The 19766-nt window shown below is 45.7% G+C and overlaps 1 protein-coding gene across 1 annotated transcript; it reads left to right on the top strand.

The window, feature by feature from the left end:
* The first annotated feature begins 1658 nt into the window (after nt 1-1658).
* On the top strand, nt 1659-12484 carry LOC115131256 (serine/arginine-rich splicing factor 4-like). The gene is made up of 6 exons (XM_029662827.2): nt 1659-1859; nt 2931-3115; nt 5327-5439; nt 8074-8291; nt 8677-8742; nt 11530-12484. Exons 1-6 carry the CDS (start codon nt 1753-1755, stop codon nt 12020-12022), a joined length of 1182 nt encoding a protein of 393 aa, XP_029518687.2. The 5' UTR covers nt 1659-1752; the 3' UTR covers nt 12023-12484.
* Nucleotides 12485-19766: the final 7282 nt, after the last annotated feature.

Below are 19766 nucleotides of genomic sequence, written 5' to 3'. Positions count from 1 at the left end.
TCACCAACCAAGGAGGGCCTACAGCAGCACCTAGATCTTATGCACAGATTCTGTCAGACCTGGGCCCTGACAGTAAATCTCAGTAAGACCAAAATAATGGTGTTCCAAAAAAGGTCCAGTCACCAGGACCACAAATACAAATTCCATCTAGACACTGTTGCACTAGAGCACACAAAAAACGATACATACCTTGGCCTAAACATCAGCGCCACAGGTAACTTCCACAAAGCTGTGAACGATCTGAGAGACAAGGCAAGAAGGGCATTCTATGCCATCAAAAGGAACATACATTTCAACATACCAATTAGGATTTGGCAAAAAATACTTGAATCAGTCATAGAGCCCATTGCCCTTTATGGTTGTGAGGTCTGGGGTCCGCTCACCAACCAAGACTTCACAAAATGGGACAAACACCAAATTGAGACTCTGCACGCAGAATTCTGCAAAAATATCCTCCGTGTACAACGTAAAACACCAAATAATGCATGCAGAGCAGAATTAGGCCGATACCCACTAATTATCAAAATCCAGAAAAGAGCCGTTAAATTCTACAACCACCTAAAAGGAAGTGATTCACAAACCTTCCATAACAAAGCCATCGCCTACAGAGAGATGAACCTGGAGAAGAGTCCCCTAAGCAAGCTGGTCCTGGGGCTCTGTTCACAAACACAAACACACCCTACAGAGCCCCAGGACAACAGCACAATTAGACCCAACCAAATCATGAGAAAACAAAAAGATAATTACTTAACACATTGGAAAGAATTAACAAAAAAACAGAGCAAACTAGAATGCTATTTGGCCCTACACAGAGAGTACACAGCGGCAGAATACCTGACCACTGTGACTGACCCAAAATTAAGGAAAGCTTTGACTATGTACAGACTCAGTGAGCATAGCCTTGCTATTGAGAAAGGCCGCCGTAGGCAGACATGGCTCTCAAGAGAAGACAGGCTATGTGCTCACTGCCCACAAAATGAGGTGGAAACTGAGCTGCACTTCCTAACCTGCCCAATGTATGACCATATTAGAGAGACACATTTCCCCCAGATTACACAGATCCACAAAGAATTCGAAAACAAATCCAATTTTGAAAAACTCCCATATCTTTTGGGTGAAATTCCACAGTGTGCCATCACAGCAGCAAGATTTGTGACCTGTTGCCACGAGAAAAGGGCAACCAGTGAAGAACAAACACCATTGTAAATACAACCCATATTTATGCTTATTTATTTTATCTTGTGTCCTTTAACTATTTGTACATTGTATATATATATATAATATGACATTTGTAATGTCTTTACTGTTTTGAAACTTCTGTATGTGTAATGTTTACTGTTAATTTTTGTTGTTTTTCACTTTATATATTCACTTTGTATGTTGTCTACCTCACTTGCTTTGGCAATGTTAACACATATTTCCCATGCCAATAAAGCCCTTGAATTGAAATTGAATTGAAATTGAGAGAGAGAGAGAAAGTTTTAACCGTTAACTATCAATCACTTCAGATTAAATAATAATTTGGTATGATGAAGCAATAACAAAGGGAGAAACGCAGAGAACGTTTAGATTGTCATTATGGAGACCCCTATTGGATGAATGTGGTAACTCCTCTCCTGTGACGGAAAAGAAGGGGCTCGTTTTCAGGCCTGGTGGGCGGGATTTGAGTGGTCATTGACATTGGCAGAACATTTCCCTACGCGCCACTGTGTTCCCGAGATTGTGAAGGGACACAAAGATCAGCACGGGGACATGTCGAGAGTTTACATTGGAAGATTGAGCTATCGAGCAAGAGAAAAGGACGTGGAGAAGTTCTTCAAAGGCTATGGGAAGATACTTGAAGTTGACCTGAAAAACGGGTAAACAAAATGAACGCCTCGTCTCGCTCTGTGGTATAGCTAGCCGCGTTGTGTTTGTGGCCTTGTCCTCGTTGCCAGGCCCGAGCCTCTTGAATCAATGTTTTAACTGGCGTTTATTGGAGGATTCACGTCAATTACTTTAGTTTGAAGACCTATTTATTATATACTTAGTTAGTTAAGAATTTGAGAAGCGTTTTTGCTATAGAAGCAAAGTTGACTAGCGTGGGTTAAGGAGCTAACATACTGTAGTTAGCGTCAATCGTGTTTTGCTAGCTAGCTAAACTGCTAGGAGCACCTCATTGTCGTGTTTGTTTAGACCTAGGATACCATGTTAGTTAGTTAGCCAGCTAAAACGCACTAGGCGCTCTTTTCTTTGAATGAAATCGCAGCCACGTGTCAGAAGAGGTAACCTTAGTTTCACGTGTATGACTTCCTCATAACTAAGTTAGCTAACTAACTAGCATCTTCAAACAACAATTGAATGCTATATTGACTCGCATAACGTTACGAAAATATTTTTTTTACTCCCTAACTGGCGTCGGGTAGATACTGTTTATGTAACATAGTTACAGTGGATAGTTTACGTTACAAATCAAATTGTAATGGTCACAACATACACATGGTTAGCAGATGTTATTGCGAGTGTAGCGGAATGATTGTACAGCCAACGATGATGGTGTCTACTGGCATATTATGGTATCTGGTGGACGGGTCAAACATTTACAAGGCCATTTACAAGCACTCTAACCACCAGTATGAATGGCAGTCAAAATCATGTGTTAGCTACTGTAGGTACATGGGTCAAAACACAATGTTGACTAAACTCAATATTATCTTAGCTAGCTAACAGTACTCTGAACTAGACCATACGTACACGTGGAATTAATGTGGCCCCTCTAACACCCTGCAGTAATAGTGGCACATATGAGAAGATTATAAAATGTTGCATTGTGATATATGATATGGTCATTTGGGTCTGGCGTTAGTAGTTTTTAACTACTCACATCATTTGATCCCAAATCTATGTGCCACCTCATCTCTGGCCTAACATACTGTCTCCTATGTGTAAAGGTATGGGTTTGTTGAATTTGATGACCCCCGCGATGCAGATGATGCTGTGTATGACCTGAATGGGAAAGACCTGTGTGGGGAGAGGGTTATTGTGGAACACACAAAGGGGCCGCGGCGGGACGGCAGCTATGGCTCAGGAGGCGGAGGAGGTGGTGGTGGCGGCGGTGGAGGAGGAGGAGGAAGAAGTAAGTATACAATACAGTGGTGTTTTAACATTAGTGGGGATTTGAGACTGAGGGGGCCAACATGGCAGTGCATAGTATGTGGGATAGGCCACTACTGCATAACATCTCAAGTTTGTCCTTGGTGGTTGTAGTTCATGTAATTGGGTTCTTTTACATTGACATTTTGGTTGTTTAGCAGACGTTCTTATCCAGGCCGACTGCATTCAAGTTAAGGTAGCTAGCTAAGACAACCACAAAGCACAATTTTATGTTTCAAATATAGTTAATGCTGCCACATCAAATCAAATGCAACTGGGGAGCATCAGTTGTCGTCCATTCTTTACCTACGTGGTTTTACGTCTTGAAGATGTGTGCCGTGCCATCTGTTCAAAGGCTTGTTGCTTCCTTGGGGATAGTAGTGATGGAAACTTAGTAAAAATATACACAAGCAGTACCCTAGTGGTATACATGGTCACAGCTGGCACTGTCATCCGTAATTTGGGTTGTGCTCGGCTCACTCCACATTCCCACTACACTGTAAAAGGATGATTCCACCACAAAGTTGTTTTTCTGTTTTTTTTAGAGGGCATTTCTACATAAAGATCTCTCCCATTTGCTGTAATTTCAGCTAGTTTCAGGGAGAAGTGGTTGCCATTGTTCTGACTACACTCAGGCTTGTAGGACAGGTTGCCATTGTTCTGACTACACTCAGGCGTGTAGGACAGGTTGCCATTGTTCTGACTACACTCAGGCTTGTAGGGCAGGTTGCCATTGTTCTGACTCCACTCAGGCTTGTAGGACAGGTTGCCATTGTTCTGACTCCACTCAGGCTTGTAGGGCAGGTTGCCATTGTTCTGACTACACTCAGGCTTGTAGGACAGGTTGCCATTGTTCTGACTACACTCAGGCTTGTAGGGCAGGTTGCCATTGTTTTGACTACACTCAGGCGTGTAGGACAGGTTGCCATTGTTCTGACTACACTCAGGCTTGTAGGGCAGGTTGCCATTGTTCTGACTACACTCAGGCGTGTAGGACAGGTTGCCATTGTTCTGACTACACTCAGGCGTGTAGGACAGGTTGCCATTGTTCTGACTACACTCAGGCGTGTAGGACAGGTTGCCGGGTTAGAGAAACCACCCTTTTCTCTAGCCTTCACGGAGCTCGTACTACAGACTAAGCCCGTCATGGTACTCCCCTGTAATTGTTTGACTAATGGGAGAAGACATTTTACACTTGAGTAGTTGAGGGAATTCGAATTACATGCACCACTGCCACCAATGACATGCCGTTATCTTGGGAGAGGGTATGCTTGATTTAACTTGTTACACGGAAACACATGCACTTGTGTTCATTCTAATTGTCTGGGGAAAATGAGAGGGAAACTAGCTTGAGATTTACTACAGTAGAATATTTGCTATATAAATGAATTGTGATTTGAATAGAATAAATTAACTAGTGAATTTGTTTTGAGTAATTTGAGAATCTTGTGTAATCTGTTTAATTCAGGATTCTTTTATTTTTGTTTAATTAAAATGAATGTTGAATAATAAAGGTAAAGATTTAACAAAGAACCTCAATGTTTTAATTAAAAGAGTCCTTTGCTGACTGCCTGCCCCTATTGCTGGCCTGGCCATGGTGTCCCCTTTCCAACCAAGAGTGTGGTTTGACCATTCTGGGCCCCTGGGCAGACCAAAAAAGGGAGCCAATGTGAATGAAGACCGCTTGTCCCATTAGTCCCAGGCCGGGTGGTGAGGATGCCATTGGGTTAGGAACAGATGTGGGTTGAGCTCTTATAGGTGCCTGAAACAAATGTGAATATATATTTAGATGTGCTAGTTAGAAACTTTAACTTTAGTGTCACCGTAAGTACTGTCTTCAGCCAATTTTTAAAACATTTTAATCTAGCTTTTCATTTTGATTTTAAGTTTGTATGTACAGTTTTTGTATTCAGTTCTACCGAAACTTGAATCAGGTAGTTATTTATTTGTTTATATCTTGTTGAAGGGAAGGGATATGTCAGTGTTCTTGAGTTTTCTAGACCAGAGTAATGTGTACAGGTTTGATTTCCTTTCATCTTTTTTTCTGTTGATAGTTTGTCTTTTCCCGCCCCTCCCCGTTTTATAAGTGGCCATTTTGTTTACAGAATGTAGCTTTTTGAGGTTTAGTATTGAGGCTGTCATCAGTGTGTCCCCTGCCGTAATTACTGCTGCTCTGTCCTTGTTACCTTTGAAGGCGGGGGTGGGTACGGGCGTGGTGGCAGAGACCGATATGGCCCACCGGCAAGGACAGACTATCGGCTGATCGTCGAGAACCTGTCCAGTCGCTGCAGCTGGCAAGACCTGAAGGTACGGTGACCCGTTATTCAGCCTCGCTAATGATAATACTCTTCTCTTCCTTGTAATTTCGACATCCTACGTTAACGTTTTGGAGAACGAGAACGTTGGAGCCCTTTTCACACGAAACAATTACGTGTACGTTTGTGTTGGGGTAATGCTTTAGAGTACTCTGATTACTCTTTTGTGGTAAAGAGTAACTTAATGCATTAGTTTGTCAATTTAAGTAATGCTACTTTTTATAGAAGGTAAAGTAAAAAAATCCATTTTATTTTGCATCAGTCATTATTACATGTTGGTACCGCCAGAGTTATAGATTATGGATGAGGCTATGCAAGCGATTCAAAGGTACTGTGCGCCATCTACTGGGCATAAGAAGGACCAACGCGCGCACGGCATCTTCAGAGGGTTTTTAGTTTTGGTAACGCAAAAAGTAATGTAACCTGTTACTTTCCACAGTAAGTAACACTGTAACGTAACCTGTTACCTCTAATGGGCTCCCGAGTGGTGCAGCGGTCTAAGTCACTGCATCTCCGTGCTAGAGGCATCACTACAGACACCCTGGTTCGTATCCGGGCTGTATCACACCTGGCCGGGATTGGGAGTCCCATAGGGTGGCGCACAATTGGCCCAGCGCCGTCCGGGGTTGGTCGGTCTAGGCTGTCATTGTAAATAAGAATTTGTTTTTAACTCACTGGCTTGGTTTAAATAAAGGTTAAACATAATGGAACTAAACAATCCGTTTTAAAAGTAACGTTCCCAACACTGCATAAGATTCATTGTTTACAATTGAATAAATGTGCATAAAGATTGCAGAATTCACATATGACATACCTGTTTAAGCACTATCCACTGCAGGTTTTTTTTTAAACTACGGTGCGCGATAAGGTTCAATGTGTCTATCGGCACAATCTACTTTCTCATTTGTTATTTAATTTCCGGCGTCTTGGAGCTAAAGTTGGGTTTGTGTGTATACTCTGCTAATGACAGTACCAAAACAATGTGACTGAGAGCAATGTACAATAGGACGAACTTAGCAAAACTTTTATGGCGATGCATATATCTGGGATTTCCTGCCATTTTCCCACCCATACAAGTACATAGGTTGTGTATGTATGTGTGTGTTATATATATACACACACACACACACAGACCACTTCTACATTTACATTTAAGTCATTTAGCAGACGCTCTTATCCAGAGCAACTTACAAATTCTCAGTTCCTATGCTTCCTGGCTGATGTTTTGGTCACTTTTGAATGCTGGCGGTGCTTTCACTCTAGTGGAAGCATGAGACGGAGTCTACAACCCACACAAGTGGCTCAGGTAGTGCAGCTCATCCAGGATGGAACATCGATGCAAGCTGTGGCAAGAAGGTTTGCTGTGTCTGTCGGCGTAGTGTCCAGAGCATGGAGGCGCTATCAGGGGACAGGCCAGTACATCAGGAGACGTGGAGGAGGGCAGCAGGACCGCTACCTCCGCCTTTGTGCAAGGAGGAGCACTGCCAGAGCCCTGCAAAATGACCTCCAGCAGGCCACAAATGTGCACGTGTCTGCTCAAATGGTCAGAAACAGACTCCACGAGGGTGGTATGAGGGCCCGACGCCCACAGGTGGGGGTTGTGCTTACAGCCCAACACCGTGCAGGATGTTTGGCATTTTCCAGAGAACACCAAGATTGGCAAATTCGCCACTGGCGCCCTGTGCTCTTCACAGATGAAAGCAGGTTCACACTGAGCACATGTAACAGACGTGACAGAGTCTGGAGATGCCGTGGAGAACGTTCTGCTGCCTGCAACATCCTCCAGCATGACCGGTTTGGCGGTGGGTCAGTCATGGTGTGGGGTGGCATTTCTTTGGGGGGGCGCACAGCCCTCCATGTGTTCGCCAGAGGTAGCCTGACTGCCCTTAGGTACCGAGATGAGATCCTCAGACCCCTTGTGAGACCATATGCTGGTGCGGTTGGCCCTGAGTTCCTCCTAATGCAAGACAATGCTAGACCTCATGTGGCTGGAGTGTCAGCAGTTCCTGCAAGAGGAAGGCATTGATGCTATGGACTGGCCCGTCCGTTCCCCAGACCTGAGTCCATTTGAGCACATCTGGGACATCATGTCTCGCTCCATCCACCAACGCCACGTTGCACCACAGCCTGTCCAGGAGTTGGCGGATGCTTTAGTCCAGGTCTGGGAGGACATCCCTCAGGAGACCATCCGCCACCTCATCAGGAGCATGCCCAGGCGTTGTAGGGAGGTCATACAGGCACGTGGAGGCCACACACACACTACTGAGCCTCATTTTGACTTGTTTTTAAGGACATTACATCAAAGTTGGATCAGCCTGTAGTGTGGTTTTCCACTTTAATTTTGAGTGTGACTCCAAATCCAGACCTCCATGGGTTGATAAATTTGATTTCCATTGATAATTTGCGTGATTTTGTTGTCAGCACATTCAACTATGTAAAGAAAAAAGTATTTAATAAGAATATTTCATTCAGATCTAGGATGTGTTATTTTAGTGTTCCCTTTATTTTTTTTGAGCAGTGTATATATGACACATGTCTAACATATACCACATTTAAATGATGTATATTAATTCAATAGGATCTTTGGTTTTCTCACCTAATCCCCACCTTTCCTGTCCTTCCCCAGGACTACATGAGGCAGGCGGGTGAGGTGACGTATGCTGACACCAATAAGGGGCGCAGGAACGAGGGCGTGATAGAGTTCAGGCTGTACTCTGACATGAAGAGAGCCCTGGAGAAGCTGGACGGCACAGAGGTGAACGGCAGGAAGATCCGGCTGATTGAGGACCGCCCCGGGGCCAAGCGCAGCAAGCGCTCTTACTCTCGCAGTCGCAGCCGCTCCCGGTAAATAAGAATGTGGGGTTGTGTCCCAAAAATCTCACTCTAGTCCACTGCTTTTGACAAAGGGCCCGGCCCGTATGGCTCCGCGGGGAATAGACTACCATTTGGAATGCACACTGGCTTATCTACAAACCATAATGAGTAGTTGTATGGAATTATGCAAGATGATTTGTTGGTCAGTCAATCTTTAATCGGCGACTGAGTAGAATTTCTGCTTTTAAACATGGTCTCTGTATTAGAGGGGATGTGGCGATTTCAGTTGCCCCCCACACACACACACATGTATTGCTTTCCCACCAGTTCACAACTACATATGAACTCGCATCACCCTAACCCCTCAAGGTACATGGCTTACCGTGAATCTACGTTCTCCTCCCTCTGTCTCCAGGTCTCGCTCCAGGAGCCGTAGGTCCCGTAAGAGCCGCAGTGACAGCAGCAGTCGCTCCCGCTCCAGGTGAGGCTCAGAGTGCAGGCAACGTTTAACGCATTGACCCATACCCAAGGGTGACCCCTGACCCATACCCAAGGGTGACCCCTGACCCATACCCAAGGGTGACCCATACCCAAGGGTGACCCATACCCAAGGGTGACCCATACCCAAGGGTGACCCATACCCAAGGGTGACCCCTGACCCATACCCAAGGGTGACCCCTGACATGTGTCCCAAATGTACATTTAAGTCATTTAGCAGACGCTCTTATCCAGAGCGACTTACAAATTGGTGCTTTCACCTTATGACATCCAGTGGAACAGCCACTTTACAATAGTGCATCTAGGTCTTTTAAGGGGGGAGGGGGAGAAGGATTACTTTATCCTATCCTAGGTATTCCTTAAAGAGGTGGGGTTTCAGGTGTCTCCGGAAGGTGGTGATTGACTCCGCTGTCCTGGCGTCCCACCATTGGGGGGCCAGAGCAGCGAACAGTTTTGACTGGGCTGAGCGGGAACTGTACTTCCTCAGTGGTAGGGAGGCCCAGGCCAGAGGTGGATGAACGCCCCTTGTTTGGGTGTAGGGCCTGATCCCTGGAGGTAGTGAGGTGCCCCCTCACAGCTCCGTAGTGGTCTTGTAGCGGATGCCTGGAAGCCAGTGGAGAGAGCGGAGGAGCGGGGTGACGTGACTTGGGAAGGTTGAACACCAGACGGGCTGCGGCGTTCTGGATGAGTTGTAGGGGTTTAATGGCACAGGCAGGGAGCCCAGCCAACAGCGAGTGCAGTAATCCAGACGGGAGATGACAAGTGCCTGGATTAGGACCTGCGCCGCTTCCTGTGTGAGGCAGGGTCGTGATGTTGTAGAGCATGAACCTACAGGAAGGCCACCGCCTGATGTTATTTGAGAACGACAGGGTGTTGTCCAGGATCACGCCAAGGTTCTTAGCGCTCTGGGACGAGGACACAATGGAGTTGTCAACCGTGATGGCGAGATCATGGGACAGTCCTTCCCCGGGAGGAAGAGCAGCTCCGTCTTGCCGAGGTTCAGCTTGAGGTGATGATCCGTCATCCACACTGATATGTCTGCCAGACATGCAGAGATGCGATTCGCCACCTGGTCGTCAGAAGGGGGAAAGGAGAAGATTAATTGTGTGTCGTCTGCATAGCAATGATAGGAGAGACCATGTGAGGTTATGACAGAGCCAAGTGACTTGGTGTATAGCGAGAATAGGAGAGGGCCTAGAACAGAGCCCTGGGGACACCAGTGGTGAGGGTACCTGTCAGGTAGGACGCAACCAAGATGCCCAACTCGGAGAGGGTGGAGAGGAGGATCTGATGGTTCACAGTGAAGGCAGCCGATAGGTCTAGAAGGATGAGAGCAGAGGAGAGAGTTAGCTTTAGCAGTGCGGAGCGCCTCCGTGATACAGAGAAGAGCAGTCTCAGTTGAATGACTAGTCTTGAAACCTGACTGATTTGGATCAAGAAGGTCATTCTGAGAGAGATAGGGTGGCCAAGGACGGCACGTTCAAGAGTTTTGGAGAGAAAAGAAAGAAGGGATACTGGTCTGTAGTTGTTGACATCGGAGGGATCGAGTGTAGGTTTTTTCAGAAGGGGTGCAACTCTCGCTCTCTTGAAGACGGAGGGACGTGAGTTGATGAGCGAGGTGAGGTAAGGAGAAGGTCACCGGGATGGTCTGGAGAAGAGAGGAGGGGATAGGGTCAAGCGGGCAGGTTGTTGGGCGGCCGGCCGTCACAAGACGCGAGATGTCATCTGGAGAGAGGGGAGAAAGAGGTCAGAGCACAGGGTAGGGCAGTGTGAGCAGAACCAGCGGTGTCGTTTGACTTAGCAAACGAGGATCGGATGTCGTCGACCTTCTTTTCAAAATGGTTGACGAAGTCATCTGCAGAGAGGAGGAGGGGGGGAGGAGGATTCAAGAGGGAGGAGAAGGTGGCAAAGAGCTTCCTAGGGTTAGAGGCAGATGCTTGGAATTTAGAGTGGTAGAAAGTGGCTTTAGCAGCAGAGACAGAGGAGGAAAATGTAGAGAGGAGGGAGTGAAAGGATGCCAGGTCTGCAGGGAGGCGGTGTTTTCCTCCATTTCCGCTCGGCTGCCCGGAGCCCTGTTCTGTGAGCTCGCAATGAGTCTCGAGCCACGGAGGCGGGAGGGGAGGACCGAGCCGGCCTGGAGGATAGGGGACATAGAGAGTCAAAGGATGCAGAAAGGGAGGAGAGGAGGGTTGAGGAGGCAGAATCAGGAGATAGGTTGGAGAAGGTTTGAGCAGAGGGAAGAGATGATAGGATGGAAGAGGAGAGAGTAGCGGGGGAGAGAGAGCGAAGGTTGGGACGGCGCGATACCATCCGAGTGGCACCCTATTCTGTATGTAGTGCACTACTTGCAACCAGGGCTTGTAGGGCTTCAGTCAAAAGTAGAGCACTATATAGGGTGCTGTTTGGAACTATATAGGGAAGAGGGTGCCGTTTGGAACTATATAGGGAAGAGGGTGCCGTTTGGAACTATATAGGGAAGAGGGTGCCGTTTGGAACTATATAGGGAAGAGGGTGCCGTTTGGAACTATATAGGGAAGAGGGTGCCGTTTTCTGAGGGATCTTTGTAGACATTTCTTTTGCAGACTTGTTGCACTCAAGTGACATCAACAGTAACAAGTTACAATTTGTGGTTTTCTTCAAATCTGTTTACCAAGAGCTCTTGCCTCAATATGGACCTTAACCAGCTAGTGCTAGGGGAGTGGTGGCTATTTCTACATCGCCTCATTTCAAGTGCATATGAGGTAACTGTCTGCTCCTTTCTATTTCCCAGGGGTGCTGGCTCCCGCTCCCGTAGCCGCTCCCACAGCAAGAAGGACAAGACCAAGGGCAGCAGAGATGAGGAGCGCACCAACGGTGCCCACAAGGCCAAGGAGGGGCGCGGGGCCCGCAGCAAGAGCCACAGCAGGAGCCGCAGCAAGAGCAAAAAGAGCAGCAAGAAAGAAGGGAAGAAGAGCAGGAAGGATGAGTCTAGATCCAGGTCCCGCTCCAGATCAGCAGCTAAGGATCGCTCCCGGAAGTCGGGTTCAAAGAGCCGCGAGCCGGCCAAGAGCGATGACGAGGGTGCTGCAGCTGAGAAGGGGGCCGCCCGTTCCCGCTCTCGCTCCCACACCCCTGCCGAATCCAAACCCAAGTCAAAGTCCAAATCTCCATCTCCCTCCCCGGCCAAAGCCCGCTCCCGTTCCCCCTCCGTCTCCCGCTCAGAGTCCCGCTCCAAATCTCGCTCCGCGTCTCGTTCTCGCTCCCGCTCTCTATCAGAGTCCTGAGCTGGGATGGCAGCATAACCCAGCAGTCGTGCCCCTCCCCCTGTTTGTTCTCGTCCCCCACCCCTGCGTCTGTCCCTTTTCGTTTTTTGATAAAATAGTTGTAGAAAAAAAAAAAACAGGCTCCTCATGCTCAGTGTCTTTCACTCACTATTCCCCATTTCTTTTAAATATACAGTGTTTTGTTGGTCATTCTGCTTCTATATCCGGTAGTCTCTTAATCAAGGTGTTTTGTAAGATATTAAATATGTGAAGGAAGTTCGAGGGTATTTGCTTGGATAGATTTTTCTAAGTTGAAATGGGAATGTGCTGTAGTAAAGTGTCTTAAACTTTGTATCAATACTAGCATACTGTGCTGTCGATGTTGTGCGAGGGTGGTAGCTGTTTCATTCCGTTGTTGCATCTTTTCACTTCGTGGGAAATCCTTTTACCCAGTTACTTAAATAAAAAACGCCTGATCTGGAATGTTTAGTTGTTTTTGTCTCGTCGCTTAAATAAGATTTAAATAATACACATTTTACCCTTTAGTGTGTGTGTGTGTGTAATTTACTTTACTTATACTGGGGATATTACTTTTCAACAGTAACATTTCAGAAATGGCTAGGAGGACATCTTTGAGTTGAAAGAAAATGGCTAAATTGTTGGAAGTTGTAGGTTTTTGTTTTTCCATAGAAGACATTTAGTTCTGGGTGCTGAGATTAGTGCAGTTGGAACTTACTACCACTAGCTTGGTCCCAGGTGTGCTATCATGTCAACCTCTCGTAAACTTATGAATACCACATGATATGAGTCGTCATATCCATAAAACCTAGCAGTCAAAACGGAAATGGTTTTTCCACCATTCATTTGAACCATAGGAGATTTGACCCTGGGGTGATCTTTTGAGAACAGTGTAAATCTCTGTAGGACTAGGTGACGTTTATCAATAAATTTGCATTCATTTTACGCACACACATTCACACAATGTCCTGCTACCCAGCCGACAAAGATTAGGGTCCGTGAAAACACTGAGAATCACTCCCTGTCCTCTCCCCAATCTCTGTGGCCCTGACTCTTGCTCAGACAGTCTGTGCTCAAGACACTATAATAGACACATTGTTTGACTGACTAAAACTACACACATTAATTATAACTTTATGATTCTGTTACATCCTTAGAAAGCATGAGCTCTTAAATTGGGGAAGTCTTGTGCAAAACACAGACGCATGTCCCTAGCTGTGTGTTGCCGCTTTCCATGTCTGTTGTCTGTAGCTTGTGAGGTGTGGAAACACTTTGTTGCTTTTATGAATTTTGTCTTGCTGCTTTTTGTTCTATGTTGCTCTGTCTGTATGCTATGTCTCGCTTGTCCTATGTTGCTCTGTCTGTATGCTATGTCTCGCTTGTCCTATGTTGCTCTGTCTGTATGCTATGTCTTGCTTGTCCTATGTTGCTATTGTCTATATTGTAATTGTTTTTAATAACCTGCCCAGGGACTGCGGTTGAAAATTAGCCGGCTGGCTAAAACCGGCACTTTTACTGAAACGTTGATTAATGTGCACTGTCCCTGTAAATAAAAATAAACTCAACTCAACTTTATGATTCTTGTCAATTTCTACAATTATATGGTTTCTGAGTGGACTATTCTAATCATTCCTTTAAAGCTATAAATTCCAACAATTTACCAGGAAATGAAATGCTAATAAGCTATTTCAAACCAGAGTAAATCGAGTCTAATATATTAATCTGTCACCTTGTCCAAGAGAGATTTACATGGTTATCAAAACGTAACGCCAGGGTACGCCAACTCGAAACAGCCCTTATTTTAAAAGTCCAAACTTCCCTACGAGAAAAATTAATGGTGGACCGCTAGGTTTTATGGGTATTATGACACACCTCCACTTTGGGGCTCCATAGTCGTGCCAAATGCAATGCAATAACATGTTTGGCGTGACAATGAGCGATAAGGATTTGGTAAGCGCAGAATCAGACTGGCAACCGGGTTACTACACAATTATCGTGGCAACAAGAACGGATGGTGACCCATTGCGGGCCATAGGTTTGGTGTTTATGTGCCCTTGTTTAGCCACAAGATGGCGTAGTGCTAATTGGACAGTATTCCATCCGTGTTGAAATAAATGCCCTCGCTGTCAATGAAATAACTATTCCTTAGCAATGAGAATAATGAATAACTATGGGAATATAATGAATGTCCAAGTTCAACCAATGTTTTAGTTATCACAATTATTAATTGCTGCCATTAAAGCTCATTTGAATGAGTAGGGACGTATATAATTGGTATATGAATCAGTTTCCCAGGCACATTTAAATACCTATATGATTGTATGGGTGTAGGCTTCTTCTGTTTGTCACTCAAAGCATGTAGAAATCCGAATTATTTTAAGATAAGCTTAGCCTACCATATTCGTCCATGGATGGATATATGTAGCCTATTTTAAAGGATGTCTTGAGACCACTAACAGGCCAGCGTACTATTAAAATGGTCGGTTGGTCAGTCAGTCAACAGTACGCATCTCACCTACTATTAAGTCTAAACTATCCATACCAGCTGCAATCGGCTTTCTCAATACGCTATACTACAGTACTGGTAGTTGTGCATATATTGCTGTATTTATATTATTTTTGTGTGTATTGTCATGTGTTCTTATTACGCGCTGCAAAATGAATTGCCCCCGCGGATAATAAAGACTACTCTACTCTAAAGCATAAAGAATGATCCAAAATGCACGCGTCTGCATTAAGCAACAGCAGCCTACTCAAATGCTCCATTTCTACGGAGGAGCAGTGCGCATCGCACCAGGGTTCGTGAAGGAAAGGAGGCGCCAAGGAAAAGTAGCAGTGGGAATTCGGTCCGTTTTGTGAGGGGGCGGTCGCATGTAGCGTAAATTTTGGTCTAAGGCTTTTGAAAATGCCTATTTCCCTGCAGTAACAAACGACAACGATATAGGCTATAGAAACTTACTGAATAAGAGACGGAGCACATATTAGACTGCGAGCAACAGAACCACGCACATCCTTGATCCTTCCGTTTTGGATTTAAACTACAGGCACATTAAATTGCTTGACGGATATCACAATATTTTAAAGCTATATGAGGGAACAAACCAAACGATACTGTATCGACATGTGTCGGGGGACAATGAATACAACCGAAGAATAAGGCATCAAAGGCAAGTAGGCTATAACTTTCCCCGGTAACCTTCAAAAGTAGCCTAGGCTATCACCCAGCCGGTAGTTGAAGTATGATTATTACAATGAGAGCGGCAACTTCAGACAATTGACGTTGAAACGTAGCAGCTTTTTCTGAGAGGTCTGAAGAGAGAAAGATTGTATTTGCTGAAGTTCAAGACAAATCAATCACGGTCTGGTTTCCCCTCTCCTATGCCTATTTCAACTGTGGGTTATTTTGGAGATTGTATATTTAGAGGAAATCAAGATTACATTTTCCCGCGGAAACCTTAATCAGTTAATTGATACAGGCAATGTATCAACAGTCAGCACCGAAGGAATTGCAACACCGCTCCATAGTTTCCCCCCCTTCTGCAGCCTGCTATGCCGCGACCGACATAGAACCGTTATTTGCCGGGGGGCGGGAAACGTTTGTAACGTTTTCCCAATATGTGACTTCGAAAGGTATGATATTATACAGGGTAATTGGTCGAATACCATGCAGTTAATTTGGAGTGCGTGTAATACCATTTTGCACGAAATATGTGTAGGCTAAGTTATTGATAGGATAATCAATGCAGGTAAAATATAATAACGGAAAAATATTGCAAGCATGACGCATTTACTCCTACATAGTATGTGGACCTCTCTTGCATAGCCAAGGATCTTGGCAATCATCAAAATAATTGTTTGCCCAGCGTCGTGCACGTCTAGGAACAGGATTGAGAAAAATGAAATTGCCTCAAGGGTATGTCGATTTCCATGGGGAAATAAAACATTGAAGTAAAACCATTTAAACGCAGAAACTGTCACATGACTTGAATTTTGAGAGTAGACTGTCAAATTCAGATTGCCCATGCAAAGGTTCCTTCTCTCCCTGCTGTAAGTGGCTGTCTTGGGACCGAAGGCACTTAGCTAATTATATAGCCTAATATATCTCATATAGAATTCAAACCCATAGATTACCTCATCTTATTCCAATGTTATGTAGTACTGCTTGTGACTTGATGCCAGTGTTTGGCCATACTCCACATTCCTGCCTGGCTAATGGAAGGTGAGGTCTGGTTTGCCTCATTTATAAAGACCATATCAGTGGCCATATGAGCGAGGGAATGATCTTGCCCCAGGAAGCCAGGCAACTAGAGAGAATGATCTTTCTCCGGGCAACTAGAGAGAATGTTCTTGCCCCAGGAAGCCAGGCAACTAGAGAGAATGTTCTTGCCCCAGGAAGCCAGACAACTATTCTGAGAACTATTTAGGATCAGTACCTGCTGTAATGCTCTCATTTGGACTATAGCTAATGTAATTCAGTATCAGCAGCTTTTAACTATCCAGATCACCCAGATGGGATTCAAACCTACAACCCTCTGGTTAGGACACAGTCTGGTATCTAACCCCTGACGCTGGTCATAGTAGACTCCTTGGTCCTGTACACGGTCAGGTTGTCCAACTGATGTACAACACATTTGACACAATCATTTTTCTGCACATATATGATTGGGCCCTACACAAGCATTGTGGAAACAATGGTTGTGTAGACATTTTTGTGCCCACAAAGGGTGTTTCTCAATATGCATACTACTGTGCGCCACACTCTTATGCTCCTAGTGCATTCTCTGAAGACGTTCTCTTGAGTATGTTTTTGTGAGGACGAGAGTGTGGAGAATGCATTAAACATTACATTTGAGAAGCACTCGCATTCCCCTCTACTGCATTACCTTCCACTCCCCTTACTGTATTACCTCCCACTCCCCCTAGTATTACCTCACGCTGCACCTCCCCCTACTGTATTACCTCACGCTGCTCCTCCCCCTTCTGTATTACCTCACGCTGCACCTCCCCCTACTATATTACCTCCCACTCCCCCTACTGTATTACCTCACGCTGCACCTCCCCCTACTGTATTACCTCACGCTGCTCCTCCCCTACTGTATTACCTCACGCTGCACCTCCCCTACTGTATTACCTCCTTCTCCCCTACTGTATTACCTCACACTGCACCTCCTCTACTGTATTACCTCACGCTGCACCTCCCCTACTGTATTACCTCACGCTGCTCCTCCCCTACTGTATTACCTCACGCTGCTCCTCCCCCTACTGTATTACCTCACGCTGCACCTCCCCCTACTATATTACCTCCCACTCCCCCTACTGTATTACCTCACGCTGCACCTCCCCCTACTGTATTACCTCACGCTGCTCCTCCCCCTACTGTATTACCTCACGCTGCTCCTCCCCTACTGTATTACCTCACGCTGCACCTCCCCTACTGTATTACCTCACGCTGCTTCTCCCCTACTGTATTACCTCACGCTGCTCCTCCCCCTACTGTATTACCTCACGCTGCTCCTCCCCCTACTGTATTACCTCATGCTGCTCCTCCCCCTACTGTATTACCTCACGCTGCTCCTCCCCCTACTGTATTACCTCACGCTGCTCCTCCCCCTACTGTATTACCTCACGCTGCTCCTCCCCTACTGTATTACCTCATGCTGCTCCTCCCCCTACTGTATTACCTCACGCTGCTCCTCTCCCTACTGTATTAGCTCACACTCCCTCCCTACTGTATTACTTCACGCTGCTCCTCCCCTACTGTATTACCTCACGCTGCTCCTCCCCCTACTGTATTACCTCACGCTGCTCCTCCCCTACTGTATTACTTCACGCTGCACCTCCCCCTACTGTATTACCTCACGCTGCTCCTCTCCCTACTGTATTAGCTCACACTCCCCTACTGTATTACCTCACGCTGCTCCTCCCCCTACTGTATTACCTCACGCTGCTCCTCCCCTACTGTATTACCTCACGCTGTGCCTCCCCTACTGTATTACCTCACGCTGCACCTCCCCTACTGTATTACCTCACGCTGCTCCTCCCCTACTGTATTACCTCACGCTGCTCCTCCCCTACTGTATTACCTCACGCTGCTCCTCCCCTACTGTATTACCTCACGCTGCTCCTCCCCCTACTGTATTACCTCACGCTGCTCCTCCCCTACTGTATTACCTCACGCTGCTCCTCCCCCTACTGTATTACCTCACGCTGCTCCTCCCTCTACTGTATTACTTCACGCTGCACCTCCCCATTCACTGAACCTTCTTCCACAATAGAGACAAAACAAGATATACACCAAACAAATGTTTTAATTAATGATAACCAGCTAGCTATATGTGAATCTAAATAATCTAGGTAGCCAGCTTGTTAAACAGTCAAAAATGTTTAGTAACACTAATGTTTCGTGGGTAGCTAGCTACCAATTATTCATGGTTAGCTAGCTAGCCAGTTAGCCCTATTGAATTACTATGGACTTACACATTCACTGAACCTTCTTCCAGACAGGACAATGGCAATAGAGATAAAACAAGATATACAAAAAGAAAACATTTTACTTCATAACTATCAGCCAGCTATATGTGAATCGTAATAATGTAGCTAACCGGAGACCTAAAACTAAAGGGTAGTCAATTCTTCGTGTCTATCTGGCTAGCTAACAGTAGTAATTAGCCCTATTGACTTACTATGGCCTTGTGCACACTACAGTGGGTCTATAGTGAAGGCATGTTAACATGCCAAAATTAACACAGCATGTATTTATTAACGTATCAAGATAAAAAATATTGTAGTCCGGCAACATATGAAATGTGAATAGGCAACATTTACTTCTGAAGTCGGAGTGTATTTTCTCTCGCTGCAGCTCAAATAATGGCCGTCATTGATTTCAAGAAATTTAGCTGCAAATTTTTTTTTTTACGAGGGTTCGTCATATTTCTGTGCAAACTTTCTGTTGAAGCGGTCATAGATGCATGTTTCAAAATATGTACGAACACAAGAGTTCGCATTCGAGAAGAGCACGGTAGGATGCATTTTGATAAACACCCAATGTTTGTGTTTTATCACAAAAGCAAAACAGTTGTATCACAACCATTGTGTCAAATGTGTTGTACATCGGTGTGTTGTACAGCCTGAGTGTATATGGGCCTTAGTGGATCATTAAAACTTGAATCTGATCATCATCATCTTTCTAACTGATCTGAATCACTCTCCTTGCGTCCCAAACAACTCCCTATTCTCTTTACAGTGCACTACTTTTGACCAGAGCGAAGGGATTAGGGTGCCATTCAGGACGCTGTTGCTGTCTAAACCAGCCCTGCATCTCCATTGAGATGAAATAAGCCAAACAAAATCAGGACGGGATCCAAAGCAGTGTTGTAAATTACACAGAGTAGAGAGAACCGTCGTACTCCTGTCAGAGTGCAGTTTGTTATTTCAGACCAGTTGAATTGGCCACATCTAGTCGTTCCTCTTCTGGGGGACGTTTTGTTAGTTTTTCTCTTCTCAATGTTGTTCAAACCCTGTGAATACATCAGAGGGCATGGTGGCCAGGGGCATGGTGTGTGGCCAGGGTGCATGGTGTGTGGCCAGGGGCATGGTGGCCAGGGGCATGGTGGCCAGGGGCATGGTGGCCAGGGGCATGGTGTGTGGCCAGGGTGCATGGTGTGTGGCCAGGGGCATGGTGGCCAGGGGCATGGTGTGTGGTCAGGGGCATGGTGGTCAGGGGCATGGTGTGTGGCCAGGGTGCATG

Source organism: Oncorhynchus nerka, linkage group LG7 (assembly GCF_034236695.1).
Source record: "Oncorhynchus nerka isolate Pitt River linkage group LG7, Oner_Uvic_2.0, whole genome shotgun sequence".
In the NCBI taxonomy this organism is placed as follows: Eukaryota; Metazoa; Chordata; class Actinopteri; order Salmoniformes; family Salmonidae; genus Oncorhynchus; species Oncorhynchus nerka.
This window is presented reverse-complemented; position numbering and strand designations above follow the sequence as displayed.